General features: G+C 40.3%; 1 protein-coding gene across 1 annotated transcript in view; it reads left to right on the top strand.

The window, feature by feature from the left end:
* Ano4 (anoctamin 4) overlaps positions 1–16743 on the top strand; it is a 179519-nt gene that overhangs the window by 91287 nt on the left and 71489 nt on the right. The window contains exons 8-9 of the mRNA XM_055627792.1: positions 6975–7081; positions 15798–15853. Of these exons, the coding sequence (XP_055483767.1) occupies positions 6975–7081; positions 15798–15853 (163 nt within the window). The remainder of the gene's footprint in view (positions 1–6974; positions 7082–15797; positions 15854–16743) is intronic.

The raw sequence follows: 16743 nt of genomic DNA, 5'->3' as shown, positions 1-16743 counted from the left end.
AGATAGATAGATAGATAGATAGATAGATAGATAGATAGATAGATAGACAGACAGATAAAAGGGTCCATTCACAGCCCAAGATTCCTGTAGCCTTCAACCCAACATTGTATCAGGCTCAAAGCTATTCTGTTTCAGGTTAGATACAAATGAAAATCCTCTGATCCAGGTCCATTGTGAATGGACCTGTGAATGAAGGAGATAACCAAATGTCAGATATGTACACTTCCAATACACAGTGATAGGACAAGGGTATAATAGCTATAATTATCAAATAATTGTACAACACCATTTCCAGATTTTTTTTCAAATATTAATCAAATAAATTTATTTCATTTTATTCATGTAAGGAATATGTTAATATAAACAGAACTCTTTTTTTAATTCTTTATTAATTACATTTTATTCACTTTGTATCCCCCCTGTGGTTCCCTCCCTCCTCCCGTCCCAATCCCTCCGTTCCTCCACCCTCTGCATGCATGCCCCTCCCCAAGTCCACTGATAGGGGAGGTCTTCTTTTCCTTCCTTCTGATCCTAGTCAATTAGGTCTCATCAGGAGTGGCTGCATTGTCTTCTTCTGTGGCCTGGTAATGCTGCTTCCCCATCAGGGGGAGGTGATTAAAGAGCAGGCCAATCAGTTCATGTCAGAGACAGTCCCTGTTCTCATTACAATGGAACCCACTTGGATACTGAACTGCCATGGGCTACATCTGTTGCTATTTCTTCTTGAAGTTTTTAATCATGGAGATTTTTTTACACCATTGAAAGTACTTGTTCTAATGATCTCAAGAATGCAGGTTAGCAGTTGAGTAGAGGAACCTGAAGAACTTGATGGATGTTGTTGGACATGAGAGGAAAAGAAGATGAAGGACACATTCAACTTAGTGACCTGTGAGATCAAGTGTATGGCAGTGTCTTTCTTTCTTAAGGAAGAATAGAGTAAGAGACCATTTTTCTTTCATAAAATTAGAAGACAGAAGTTTTGTTCTGGATGATATCTATCCCTGCCCTTGAGCAATAGGATATTAAAACCTTCATTTTCATTACGAGTTAACTACATCCCCAAAAGACTCAGAAACTTTTCTTGAAGACACACCTTTCATGGGACCATAAAACTTGGACCCAAGTCTTCTGGCAGTCTGCAAATGACCTTAAAGGTCATCCCTCAGCCCTCCGCATTCCTCTGCTTCAGTTGTTGCCAAAGGCAAAGGGAAGGCTGATATCCCTTCAGTGAGATGAGACCAGGCTCTGCTCAGTGCCCAGCTATCCGTAGTATCAACTATGTCATGGCTAACTGTTGTCAGTTTGGAGTCTACTACCCACAACTAAAATTAGTGGAATTAAATTAAAATTCACCTTCTTAGGTGCACTATCCACAGCTCAAGTTCTCAGTAGCCACATAAAGGGAAAGGGTACCATATCACATAGCAAGGATAGAGACCACTTCTGTTATCTCTGAAATTTCAATTCCAAAGTGTTGAACTCTAGATGATCCAGATTAATCTAAAGGGTGATGAAAGTCGAGTTTCATCCAGATAATTGTGGTCTAAGGAGAAATTTACGGAAAAAAAATGAGTTGTTTTCTGCTTTGAAGTTGACACATTTCACAAGCTGACTCCAAATCAGGCAATAGTGGGCACCTTTCTCCAACTCACACCCTTGAACATTTGCCTTTTTTATCTAATAAGCATAGAATCATGTCTGTGAATGGGAGCTGGGTTAGTTTCACCTTTGCATTTCCCGTACTAAAAATACATATGTTTTGCCTGTATTTTGCATTTTCCATCTGCTTCCATGTACTATCAGCACTCTCAGTGTGCTATGCTCTACGAAGAAGCATACTATTTACTTTCTAAACAACTCAGCAGATGGTAATATTTTATTGTACCTTTGTGAATCACTGCCTGTTGGAAGAGCCAATCAGTAAAAAGTAAACGTAGCACTGAAATGTTTATACCTAACATCCACTTCCACAGCACAGTCCTTTCTCATCCTCCCCTCCTGGCAAAAAGGATGTTGAGACTATAATATTAAAAACCAAGGCTTCTGACCACCATAAGAATCATGAGTTGAAACCCTAACAGGGAGTCTCAACTGGATCAGGCTTACTTATCTATTACTTACAAGTCAGCAGGTCCCACCTCATCCCTGAGGAAAACAGTGACTCTTTTCACACATACAAGCACATAGGTAAACTGTGCTCCTGAATACAAACAAATAAGACATGAAACAAGCAGATTGTTTCTTAAATTTTTATGTTTATTATTTTACATCTGTGTGTGTGTGTGTGTGTGTGTGTGTGTGTGTGTGTGTGTGTGTAAATGTCTAGAGACCAGCAAAGGATGATCCCCTGCAGCTGGAATTACAAGTGGTTATAAGCCGCTTGACGTGGGTGCTGGGATCTTAACCTGGGTCCTCTGGAAAAGCAGCAAACATTTTTAACTGCTGCGCCGTCTCAGCAGATGGTTTTTCAATTCCTTCTTGCCATTTTCTATGTGTCTTAGATATTATATAACCCTGTACAGGTAGGATAAAGAGATGAATATACCAGACTATGACCACAGAGTTTCTCCTCACAAAGCCACCACTTATTCTTCTTGTCTTTCCTGAAAGCTGAGAAAAGACTCAGAACAAAATTTATTTCCCCTTGATTTTCTTTTCAGCCTTTGATCCCAGAGTACAAGTGATAATTTCCTGAAGTGTACCCACAGGGTTTCTATCCTATCCTCCCAGACACTCTATTCTCCATTTGAGACAACCAGTATGTTAGGATAGTTTGTGTATGTGTGTATACATGCATGTATGCATATACATGTATATGCATGTATATATGTATGTATATCGTATACATCTTTCCACAGTCATTCTACACATGGATCAGCAAATGTGTGTACTAAGACATCTGTGTGCATATGCCCTGCCTTGACACAAACAGCTCTCTACCCGTCTGTACCTTGTTTTCCTCATAGTCTGCGCTGGTGCCGCCATGCCTAGCTCGTTGTGGACATCTGTAATATTTACGGTGAGCACCAGCAGTCTCCTCCCAGCTGCAGAGTGTCTGCTCTGGAGTTGTATCACAGCTTGCTCATCTTATTTTCCCACTTGATGAATTAGGTAGGTTATTTCTAGATTGTGTTATTATAATTCATACCATAATGAACATTCTTGTACATCTGTTACTTTCCATGTGGGCAATTATACCAGTGGAATACATTGCCAAATGAGAAATTTAGATTAGATGATATATGAAGATATTTGCATAATATTGACAAACCTGGTCAAATGGCTCCCAAAGATCCTATATTCCTTTACTATCCTCCCAGAAATTTTTAAAACCAGAGCCAAGTTTCTAAGCTTGTGGATTCCTCCCCAGAGACTTGTAGATTTAAGACATATATTTGCCAGAATTGATCAGGCCAGTGTCTTTGTCCATGTCTGTGTCCATGTCCTTGTGTGTGTGTGTTATTTTTGTGGCTAAAAGAAAAAGCATGAAAATTACATTATAGTGAACTATCATTGTCCCTTTTCCAATTCCTCCTATTTAAGAGAGAAAGATTCCATAAAGCAGAGTCCAATACCTGCAAGATGCACTTAATTAAACTTGTGCTGTTAAAGGAATGACTCAACTGGTATCTGGAAGAAATGGGATGAGTAGAAAGCAATCCAAGAATTGGAGAAGGGGCAAGGCATATGAAGATAAGATAGCTAGTGTTCTCCAGAAGGTTAGCTCCTTTAGTGTTACTCTAGAGATTATCATGTGTTTTGTCCTCTGCTAGTGTGAGGAATATATAATAAGCATGAGAGGCCTCTGCCCCCAAGAGGTTCATATGGAGAAGCCAGGAATACATGTGAGGTCTTACTACAGAATAGTAGAACCAACAGCTGTGAAGACAGCTAACTCTGAGACTTTCCCAGACAGTCATCTGTTTATCATCTCACCTAAATCTTACAAAACCCTCTGAGAGTAACAGTGGTAGTTTCTGCATCTCCCAGATGAGGAAACCACGACTCTCAACTATGACCCCAATGCCATATAGTATATGGCAAAGGCTGGGAATAGACTAAGGCCTATTAGACTTCAGAGTCTTCAGAGGAATAGCTGTAGATGCTGAGCATGCCCAAGACTCTACTCCTATATCCCTCCTCATACCATCAGTGGATTTTTTTTCTTCTTTCTCTTCATGATGCCATGCCACAGTTTATGGTTGTGATGGAGAGGGCAGTCAATCAAGAATATTCAAGGGAGTTAAGGCCTGAGCTGAGATACAAAGTGAATGGGGAAAAGATGATTGCAGATAGAGGTCCTGCTGGGTTGGCCTCAGAGAGTGCCAACCTTCAGGAGTTAAGAAGTATCCAAAATATAGAGGGAGAGAGACAAGTGGGATAGTGCAGAGGTCAACCTCTACGTCTAGGAATGCCTGAGTTCTAATCCTGACTCTGCATCTTGTCAGCTACATAATTGGAATATGTGCCTTAATGTCTCTGATCCTTTGCCTGTAAGATTGAGCAAATAAATTCTTTACCTCATGGTTTGTTGAAAGGCTTGAATAAGTTTGTGTATTTTGGATGCTTAGAATGGTGCCTGGCTCATGTCCACTATGTTTGCTCACAGTATAGATGGTCCAGATTTCTAGGTACAACCTACATATAAAGAAGAGTGAAAACAAAACTGTTACTTATCGGTGTGGCTTATTATAGAGAACCATTGCATGTACTCCAAAGATATAAATGGTGCCATAAAAAGCGAAGGAAGCAGAAAGCTGTTTAATGAGGGAGACATGGGCTTTTAGCTTTGAATTGTCCCATCAAGTGTGGTTGAGCTCCCGGGCTTCCTGAATTAAGTCCAAATGGGCTTTTTATTTGTTGTCTATTTGTTTGTGACAGTTTTATTTGACATTAAGATGTAATGACCTGCCTCAAATAAGGCGAGCAAGCAGAGAAGAACAATTTTTAAAAGAAATGCATTTGGCGTAACGCTTGCTTTTCTCCTTTTACTCTCAAGAAAACCCCAGTGGAAATGTGAGAGAAGCATTGTGGCTGCTTCAGCTGCTCTGTCTTCTCTCCTGATCCATGCCAAGTCACCCTTAGAGCCACGTCTGGAAGGGACCTCAGAGAAAGGAAAGCAGGAGGAATATTTCTCCAAGGGGTGGGCTGATGTGACTTTCCTGTCTCCACACCCTCTGGCTTTATTTCCCTTTATGTATCATTGCAAACTTGCCTTCTCAACCTGGGTCCTAAAATGAAGCCCAAGAAGGACATCCTTCCTCTGGGCCCGTTTGTCTCTCTCTTCCCTTGGTCAGCTTCTGAGAACCCATATTCTGTAAGAAGACATGCGATGGCAGTTTCCCTGCAGTAAACCCTCCATACCCTCCAATACCTGCATTTTAACCACTGGTGAGATAGAGCCTCAGGTCTCAGTCCTCCTCCCAAGTCAGCAAACATTCTTTTTGTTGTTGTTTGGTTTGGTTTGGCTTGATTTGGTTTGCTTTTTCCAGACAGTGTTTCTCTGTGTGGCCTTGGCTGTCCTAGACTCACTTTGTAGAACAGGCTGGCCTTGAACTCAGAGATCTGCCTGCCTCTGCCTTCCTTGAGTGCTGGGATTAGAGGTGTGTCCCACCACGCCCAGCCAGTGAACATTTTTAAGTGGGAGAATGTTTATGCACCAGGAGGAGGACTCTGCCCTTCCCTGACATATGAGCAGGTTCATTTTATCCCTGATCTGCCTTCCACATCAGACTTAATCTCAAAGACAAAAATTTGATCTATTTTCCTTATGTATAATCAAAGCCTTACAGATCATCTTTTCTAAATATCTGATGAAAAACGTCAACAGGTGATAGTACATAATTGTGGTTGTAAGAGAAAGAGTTCAGAGGCAGGAGGATTGCTCTTTGAGGGAGCAAGGGTGCAGCTAGGAATTGTGGAAGCTTGATGGAACAGTGATCTCAAATCTCAGTTTGAAGGAGATAGCTACCAACATGTACATGCCTTCAGAGGGCACCCCACTTATAGAAGAAATTATGTTTCCTGCACTAATAGACCATATGTTTGGGGAAATGAATTCATGTATAATATTGATTATAGTCAACCATTCATCACATTTGGGGGGCATGGAGAGAAGACATAGCCACTTCATGGTGAATTGTATGGCCTTAGACACCCTGTTTGTTACCTGAAAAACCTGTCCTTAGAGTGATATGACTACCAGAGATGCAAGGCCAACATTATTCTTAGGAGGGAGAAAGGGAGGAGGGAGGGAGGGAGAGAAAGAGGAAGGAAGAGAAAGAGAGACAGAGAGAGAGAAATAGAGAGAGAGCAAAAGACAAAGAGACAGAGAAAATGAGTAAGCTAGCATTCTATATTAGAACTGGTGGGACAACTAAATAAGAGCAAAAAAAAAAAATCTTAAGCTTAGAAAATCTTTAGAAATGCTTTAGAAAATCTTCACAAGGAAAGACTATGAGAAGAAAGCCCAGGCACAGAGCTGAGCCCCAGATACTGAATTCTCACTTTACTCCTGCTCCAAACAGTCTTTTTTTTTTTTTTTATACCTAACTTCTGTCTACATTACTCCAGCAAACTTTGAATCTTAAACAATCTGAAGCAGTATGTGATTACAACTTTGGAGAGAGAATGACCAAAGACACAAGGAGATAAAAACAATTAATCTTTAATTAGATTTATGTCATGGTCACATTAAGATGAAAAAAGATACAAGGCATAAGCTTACTGTTAGTTTGCTTCTAGGTTTTTTAAGTTCATGTAGCCCCAACTCCTTCCTGTAATGATATCAATGCTCATGATCCTAACAACCAAAACTACTCACAAATCTGAACTTCCTGGGCTCCTTCATGCTGGTCCAGACATACCCTCTAGGACTGACTCTTCAGTCTTCCCTCTCAGCAGCACCAAATTAGAACAAGCAGATTCTCTTAGCTTCTATTAATCTTCAACCTGTATTTTCAATGTGTGCACAGCTTCATCATACACAACAAAGATACTTTCTTCAACAACGCCACAAGAAGCAGAATTGTGCATCATATTTTACAGAGAATAAAGTATGAAGAAGGAAAAAACAAAATCGGTAAGTAGAGTGTTACAAACATTTGGAATTTGGGGAATTCTAGAGACCTTTTCCCTGGGCCTCCTTGCACCCTCTAACTGCCCTCTGGACGGAGAACTCACACAGGCATGTAGCACTCTTGATCACCATCTCTGAACAGCATTTATTTGAAGATCGTTTATCTATGATTGCTGAAACATTCTCTCAATCCAGCAGATGTTTATGCAACACCCACGAGCAAGCGATTAGGGAGATAAATACAATTCTTTCTTAAAGCTTGTGTATAAAAAGCTAAAAGAATATGTAAGATAATTAATGTGAAGAAATGATAAAAGGTGTCATTTCGAAGGCAAACTGCAGAACTGAGATTGAGTGGTTGGAGAACACTTCACCAAGAAAGTGAAATCTGAACTGAGAGTGGTCGTTGACCATATGGGATGACAGAAGGGTAGGGTATCTCCTGAAGGGGGAGCCACAAGCACAGAGATGGCATTTCATGAAAGTCACATCTCTTCCTTTAAACAACCTCCAAAGTTTATATTTTAGGCATTTTATGAGAATATTTCTATGCTGTGTGATCATGCCTTATTAATCAGGTTATTATATATCAGGAAGCTTTGGGTGGCTTTGGTCTTATATCTGTTCCACCAAAAAAAAAAAAAAAAAGTTACTTGAATAGTGATCTATACCAGTCAAGGTACAATGAGAAGATAAAAGTATCCATTAGCAGAAGAAGCAGATCTTAAAATAACTAATTAAAGCAGGGGCTGGAGTTGTGGAGGACTGACTGGTCAAGGATAGGAACATAAAAGAGGGCCCAGCAGGTCCTCTTCGATTCTAGTCCTCCGTAATTCTGGTGCTCTGAGATTCTAGTCCTCCATGATTCTGGTCCTCCATGATTCCAGTCCTTCCTGATTCCCATCCTCCATCTTACCAGGCTGAGGTTTAAAACTGATATGAGCTATAGCTGAAGCAAAGGCGTTTGCTGGAGACTTGCAGAAGATCTGCTTTCTGCAATACTCAGGATGGTTCCAAGGAAGCTGGTCACAGGGAGATGTTTCACCAGCATCATTATCCCATGGAGCCATTGATAAAGATACCGAAAAACATGCCCTCAGTCACCACATACTACAGGTGTACTGATACTACAGAAATTTCCTGAGGGGAGTGCTGTATCTAGGAAGCTAAATCCCTTCCTCGTGCCTTCAGTTGACAAAGCTTACCACTGTGTGATCCAATATCCAGAAATACCTCTAAGGCCCAGTTCTACTGCTGAGAAGCAGAGGCTGAAATAGATCTGGAACTGAGTGGCTGGCAATGCAGCCATTACTAATTTGTGGCAAAAATGACCTGTTTCTCACACTTTCTGTGGCTAAAGACAGACAGCTGTATAAATCATTTTAGCCCCTGGATCCGCAACCTCAGATGTCTCAGTAGCTCTGCCAGATCCAGGCAGACAACATTTAACAGTTTGTAAATGTAATGGCCTACACGCAGATTCAGCGAAACAACTACCCTGTAGGGTGTGGGAGAAATGTTGTCCAACAATGCTGTGAGAAGAACAGATTTGAGAGTTTCACGGGCCCAGGCTCAGTGTGAGTCACTAGCATAGTGAAAACTGAAGAAAAAAAAAGATGGAGGGGGGAATCCACTTTGATGCTAAACTGCACACGGTAAAATGTAATGGAGAGGAATCGACACCCACCTGCTCCACATCTGAATATATGTGGAATGGAATATCGAGAGAGCTCCACAGCAGGTGGATCTGAGGAGATTCAACTTCATGTAGGTCATTTTTAAATTCACTTTACATCTCAGTCGTAGCCCCCGTCTCCTCTCCTTCCGATCCCACCCTCCCTCCCTATTCCCCCTATCCTCCTCCCCTTCTCAGAAAGGGGAGCCCTCTTCTATCCACCCCTGCATATCAATTCTCATCAGGACTTAGCACATCCTCTTCTACTGAGGCCAGGCAAGACAGCCCCAAAAACTAGGCAACAGGGTTTATGTCAGAGACAGCCCTCATCCCCCTTACTAGGGAACCCACATGAAGACTAAGCTGCCCATCCACTACAAATGTCTAGGGGGCCTAGGTCCAGTCAATGCATGGTCCTCGGTTGCTTCATCAGTCTCAGTAAGCCCCCAGGGGCCCAGGTTACTTGACTCTGTTGGTCTTCTTGTGGAGTTCTTATCCCCACCCTACCCTACCCCACCCCCGGGTTCTTCTATCCACAAGGCAACCCCATTCCAACTAATGTTTGGCCGTGGGTCTCAGCATGTTTCCATCCACTGCTGGATGGACTCTCTCAGTTAATGATGAAGAAGGGGAATTCTATTTAGGGACTCCATCCAGCTTTGGAAACTGGTAAGGAGCCAAAGATGTTATTCAGGGGTAGAGCACAGACATTGGGTTTAATTCCTAGCACCACAAGTAATAAATGAAGGAAAAAAAAAAAAAAACAAGTTAGGAAAAGTGGCAAAGAAGAAATGGAAGCATGCTGAATTAGAAATAGCAATCAAAGAGTAAATTGTTGACCAGTAGGTTGTTGGACTATGTAAAATATAGCGTAAAACTACAAATGACCTGTTTATTCAATATTTCATTGTCTTCTCTGGTTTCATAAATGAAAGAAAACATGTGAAAAGAAAACTGAGCTTCTTCATAGAATTAATGTTCAGCCCATGTTGTTTTCTACTGAAAACTCTCTCTGAAAATGTCACCTTGCATGAGCCAACATTGATCAGAAGTGAAACAAGAATATTGATTTCTAGACATGATTCATAAAGGTATTTTAGTGGAGTGTAAACTGTCACTATACATGGTTTTCAACCTCACTCTGAATGTATTCTAACTGTGAGAATCAAACCTGATAAAACCCACTTTCAAAACAGCAATTAATAACTCAACAAAAATTTATTTATGGGCATGTATATATGCAGTTTCTCTTGAAATTGATTTCTAGCCTCAAGTTTTATGTTTAGAAGGTAGGGTGGAAGACTAAATATTAGCAGGATTTGGACAAAGCCATTATCAGCATCAAATGCATCCCTAGGAGTCCTGTTTTCTTTTTTTCTAATTCTCAACAGAAACCCCAGGAAATGAACCTTACTACATAATCAACAATTTATTCATACAATGCAAATGTATTGTTCAAAGACTGATGTGTGTTATATAAAACAGAAATTTCCACCAATATTTGCATTTCAAGTGTTTTCCTTAGACACTCAACATTCAGGCATCTTAAGCCATTGGTGTGTTACTACGCTTAAAAGGGTCAAACATTTAATCAGCACACATGCAGTCTCTGTTAGGGTAGGCCCCGGGGTTTTGTTCAGGATCTAATGGATAGAGAGCATTCTTCAAAACAGGAATAAAAGCCACTTAAGAGCTATACAATCTATTCATCCTTTTAGAGATCTTTAAAAATTTTATTTCATTAATTCTTTGAGAATTTCATACAAGCTATTTCAATTATACTTACCCTCAACTCTTCCCAGATCTATCTCTGCCTTCATAACCTCCCCCAGCCAATGTTATATCCTCTTTAATTACAGTTTTGCTACACATATACTCATGAATGTGGGGCTATCCACTGGAATATGGCTGACCGCCAGGAGCCCACTCTTAAAGAAAACTAGCTCTCTCTGCCCACAATGCCATCCGCTGTATATAGCTTCTCAATGAAGGATAGCTTCTTATGAACCTCTTTCTTCTTGTCAAGTGTTGACTGACTTGATCATGTGAGGCAACCACAGCTACACAGGAACTTACAGTTTGTCAAAGTGTAGAAAATAAGTGACTAAGCCACAAATTAGATGTCTGAGTCATATACCCTTCTCTCAGAGATTATCATAGAAGACAGTATGAAAAGAATGAGGTTCATTTTAAGAAGCTGTATAAAGCTTAAAAGCTGAAAACATTAAAGATCAACACATCAATTTTTTTTATTTCTGGACAAGGTGGAAAAACAAGACATAAGATATTCATATTCCCTCTCCCCTTCCTTCCTTTCTCCCCTCCCTCCCCACCCCTCTATCTCTCTCCCAAAACAACTTTCAAAAGAATAAAGCATAACATACATGAAAAAATATTGAAAGATGTTGAGCATTGGTGAAGTACTCAGAAAAGTCTTGCACAAATGATGAATCCCTGGGACCAAATAAATCCCACCTAACATGTAAGAAGAAACACACAGAAGAACACATTCTCTGTATGAATATTTATATAAGTGGCCAGGTTGTCTGTAATTCAGCACTTGGGAGGCTGAGCCTGAAGGATGGCACATTCAAGACTATCCTGGCTAAAAAGCCAAATCCTAGGCCAGTCTGGGCTATACAGCAGAACATTGTCTCAAATATATACACGTAAAAAAATTTATAGAAATGAAAGAAACATTCAGCAATGAAATTGGGACTTTGAAAAAGAAGAAAAAAAAAACAAGATGCAAAACTAAGTAAAACAAACAAAAGTCACACTGAAAAGCATCACCAATAGACTGATACAAAGTCAAAATAAATGCATCAGGGATAGGGAACCACATCATGAAACTACTGCATAAATAAGTATGATCACAGTGTCCAAGAACTCTGGGAAATGATCAAGATACCAATCCAGTGACTCCATAGGACAGAAGAAAGAGCTGAGATAAAAATTAAAGGCAAAGATAATCTACTCACTGCCACCATTGCAGAAAATTCCCCAAATCTAAAAGGAAACATGTATATATGAAAACATTTAAAATATCAAATAGACATAACCAGAGAACATTGTCCACAGTATATTAGACAATAAACTCATAAAGCTGTAGCCACCTGATCTTCCACACATGTATCAAAGGCACTAGGAAGAGAGAGTTTTCTTGACTCTGGGTGCTGGGGAATCTGTATATTCATATATGAAAGAAATGGGATAGGTCTGTTTGTCTCACCCCAAACAACACATTCTATATGGCTGCAAGGCCTTAATGTAAAGGCTGACACTCTGAAACTGCTGCAGGAAGATAGGCAAAGCAGTTCAAGGTATAGATATAGGCAAGGACTATATGAGACAGAGGAATCAGCCCCAAAGCTGCCAAAGCTGAATACACAGGTTGGCAGGAAGTCAAGGAAGGTTCTGCACAGTGCAGGGAAATTTGTTCTGAAGAGAGAACAAAAATAGAGAACTAATATTCTGATTTCAGGACTTAGTACAGCCTTCCGGTAAGTCTGAGTACCACAGTAGTGTAATTGTTGTCAAATAGGTCAGTGGAACAGAGAGATCCAGCAATGGAACCACATATATATGGACAGCTGATTATTGTTGGTAGCTCAAAAGTAGTCTATGGATAAAGGATTCCCCTTTCAATAGTGGTATTAAAATAATTAGTATCTATTTTAAAGAGTCAGCCTCAGACCCACCTTAACTGAACCATCCATCTAAATGTAAAAGTAACACTATGAAATGTCTGGGTGCTGTGTTCAAGATGTAAAATAAATAAAAAAAATTTAAAAGTCTAGCTGGAAATCTTTGTGATATTGGGTTAGTTGAAGATTTTCTGAAATGTGACACTGGAAACAAAACTCATAAAAGAGAAAAAAAAACAGCCAAGTTGAAGTTCATAAAAAATGAAATTTTACTCTCCAGAGAAATACTGCCTTAAGGCAAAGATCTTTTCCCAGTCTGTAGGCTGTCGTTTTATTCTGTTAACAGTGTCCTTTGCTTTACAGAAGCTTTTCAGTTTCATGAGGTCCCATTTATTGATTGTTGATCTTAAAGCCTGTGCTGTTGGTGTTCTGTTCAGGAAGTTGTCTCCTGTGCCAAGGAGTTGAAGGCTCTTCCCCACTTTTTCTTCTAACAGATTTAGTTTGTCTGGTTTTATGTTGAGGTCTTTAAATCATGAAATTTGCAGGCAAATGGATGGAACTAGAAAAGATCATCCTGAGTGAGGTAACCCAGATCTAGAAAGACACACATGGCATATTATCACTTATGAGTGGATATTAGACATATAATATAGGATAAACATACTAAAACCTATAGTCCTAAAGAAGCTAAACAATAAGGAGGACCCTAGGGAAGATTCTTAATTCTCATTCAGAAGAGTAAAACAGGATAAACAGATCAGGAGCCTGCCACAGAAGGCCTCTGAAGACTCTACCCAGCAGGATATCAAAGCAGATGCTGAGATTCATAGCCAAACTTTGGGCAGAGTGCAGGGAATCTTATGGAAGAAGGGAGAGATAGAAAGACCTGGAGGGGACAGAAGCTCCACAAGGAGACCAACAGGGCCAAAACACCTGGGCCCAGGGGAGCCTGCAGAGACTGATTAATCAACCAATTACTGTTCATGGAGAGGACCCAGAACCCCTACTTAGATATAGCACATGAGCAGATCAGTCTCCATGGGGGTTCCCTAGTAAGGGGAGCAGAGGCAGTCACAGGCATGAACATGGTTGTCTGCTCTTTGATCAACTCCCCCTGGTGAGGTGACCTTACTAGGCCACAGAGAAAAAGGATCCAGACAGTCCTGATGAGACCTGATAGGCTAGGATCAGATAATAGAGGAGGAGGACCTCCCCTTTCAGTGAACTAGGAGGAAGAAGGGGGGAAGGTGGGGTCGGGAGGAGATGATGGAGGGGGCTACAGCTGGTATACAAAGTGAATAAATTTTAATTAATAATAATAAAGAAAATGAAAATTTAAAAAGAGAACAAAAAGAAAAAAATTTTCAAGGCATAAATCTAATTTAAAAACATGTATCTAGAACATATTAAAATACCCAAAAGAGTATTATAAAATTGTTAATTGACATACGACTTGGACAGATACTTCACATGTGGTATAATAGGGACCAACAAACATATAAGAAGCCTTTTACCAGAGAAATACAATTTGAAACAATGATGAACTCTCACTACTCATGCCATGTTGGCTAAAATGAGGAAAGCTTAGTATACTAAGTCTTGCTGGGTACGGCAGAGTCTAAATGTTAATATGCTGCTGATGAACATGTGCAGGGCGTGAAAGCTACTCAGAAGTGGACCTGGGTGGATTGCCAACGTGAAGTCAAAACTTCCTACTAAGTTCCGGGCCACTGAAGATATAGAATGAGACCCTGTCTCAAAACAAAAAAGATGAAGGAGGTGAGGTGGGAACTGGAGAGAAGGGGAGAAGAGGGGAGCAAAGAAGATGTGAGAAGAAAGGAGGAGAGCAGAGGTTAATGATAATTAATAGCCATCAATAAGGAGGCTGAAGACAGAAAAGCTCTGTGAGTTTGAGATCAGCCTAGGCTACATGGGGAGTTCCAGACCAGCAAGAGCTAGCCAATTCCATAAGCAAAGTGAATAAAACAACAACAAGATAAAGTGAGGCCTTGTACGCACGCAAAGCTTTTTATGTAGGTTCTAATAGGACCTTTATTTGTAACAAAAGTAAACCAGAAACCACCAAAATGTCCATCATCAGGAGACTGCATGAATTATTACATATTCATGTGATAGACTCAGCAGTAAAGAGAAATAAAGTACTGGGACACTGTTGATGAGCATTTGCTGCTCTTACAGAGGGCCAGAGTTCCCTTCCCAGCACCAGATGGTGGGAACCAGCCATCTGTAATCCCAGCTCCAAGGGACCTGATGCCCTCTTCTGGTCTACCTGGGTAACTGTCCTCATATGCACATATACTACATACACACACACACACACACACACACAGAGAGAGAGAGAGAGAGAGAGAGAGAGAGAGAAACACATGAAACAAATCAAGACAGGGAGGAATTACTAGTGCCTACAATATGGAGAAGTCTCCATCTGCATAAAAGACATCAGAAGAAACAAGTAAATACTGGATGATAGTATTCACACAAGACTCTAGAAAATAAATGGGAATTGAGAGTACCAGAACACAGGTCAATCCTTGTGTTAGTGACAGCACAGGAGGAGGCAGATTACAAAGTGGCATGAGAACGCTGATGAAGTGACGGGTATGTTTACTGCCCTGGTCATGCTAATGGTTCCCTGAGCACACGCGTATCAGAATCCACTAACTGCGTCTTAAGTACGTGCCCATTATTTGTCAGTCACACTTCGATTTCTTTATTCACCTTAACCATTTTTAAATCCACACATCTGCCCACTCTTCCATTTTAGAAGTTCACGGGATTAAATAACGGCAACCCTAAGTCAAGAGGCAGAGCAAGAAACCAGCTGACAGGGAGTAAACAGAAAGGAGGGGCATTGAGTTGAAGGGTATTTGAGACACTGTGAAGAAAAAGAAGGGGCTTTTGGCTTTTCCTTTCGGGACATGAACTGAGGAAGAAGAGCTTTTTCCTTCTAGGATGTGAGCTGAGTAAAAAAAAGTGTTTCTTGTTTGTTTTGTTTTGTTTTTCTATCTGGGATATAGGCTGAGTAGGAAGGTCAGCTGGGTGCTTTCTCTGCCTCTCTGAGCTAGTAGGCTTTCAGCCCTGCATCTGGCTCCTGAGTAAAAAATTGAACAGATAGGATTTTGTTTTTAAAACAATAGGATGCTTTATAGAGCACGAATATACCCAATCTTGAGGAGTTTAATATTTTGAATTAATAAAACCCTGCTTTCTCAGCACTTGAAGGTTTCTCTCTAAGCTGCTGGTATCTAAACTAGTTTTACTACTACTGAAAACCTAGGCTGTGTTTTCCAGGAAGTATTACTTTATCATTACTTAGTCTTGATCACTGAAGACTCAAGTTCAATGTTTATTGAAATCACCTTCCTTGTTGCTTCAGGTCTGAACCGCTTGCTTACCAATGGCTCCTATGAAGCTGCCTTTCCCCTACATGAGGTATTGTGTTTCCTCTTCTTACCTCACTTCAATCTCTTGTTACTAAAATTGGCTTCTCAGGATAGTCTTTAATTTGTTGATAAGGCATGCATTCAGAATTAACTTAACTTGGTTAGTACGTAATTAGGGGGAGTTTGCTTGCATCCCTCTATCTCTTCCTCAGTATCAATTTATTTCTATCTTTTTATGTAACTGGAAGGACACTTAAATCAAGAGTCACTCAGCATGAATTCAGAGAAACGACTAAAGACTCTAAGTCATGCAATTAAAAAACCATTGAAAGAAGTGCCAGGGGAGGGTAAATGTTCCTGAACTATATAGACTTTGAAATAAATACACTTACAGCTATTCTTTGAAAGAATGGGAGCAAACTATTTTGCAGAGTATTAGATAAGCAAATGTAATGAACGGAAGTGAATAACACTGTACTCATTGTTTTAAGATGATCCTGTCTTACTTGCTGAATACTAAATAGGACTTTAATAAATCATTGGCCCTTAATTTGAATTTCCTAATGGATCTTGCATTATTTAACCCAGAATCTGACCCGGGGTCTACATGAACATAGTCTTCATGATGATTGAGAACTGTCCTTTCACATGTGGGGCTGAGAAATGACAGTTCTGTGAGTCGCTATATGAACACAGGCAAACACCACAGCTCCCGCCCTCTCTCACCTGACAGACAATACACTTTGGAGGTGGTCCAGCTCTACATGAAGGACAAGTTTCTCCAACACATATATTATTATTGACATTAAAAGTTTCTTTCCTTGGTTTTTGACACCGAGAAGATGCCAAAGGTTATGCTGAAAGTTTAAAGCCTTATTTATCAAGGAAACTAGAAGTCATATTCTGAGGTCTTATTTACAACTTTCCAGAAGACATGGA

The sequence above is a fragment of the Psammomys obesus genome, unplaced genomic scaffold, assembly GCF_907164565.1.
Source record: "Psammomys obesus unplaced genomic scaffold, mPsaObe1.curated_primary_1811, whole genome shotgun sequence".
NCBI classification, from domain to species: Eukaryota; Metazoa; Chordata; class Mammalia; order Rodentia; family Muridae; genus Psammomys; species Psammomys obesus.
The sequence above is the reverse complement of the archived record's forward strand: the minus strand, read 5'-3'. Positions and strand labels throughout refer to the sequence as shown.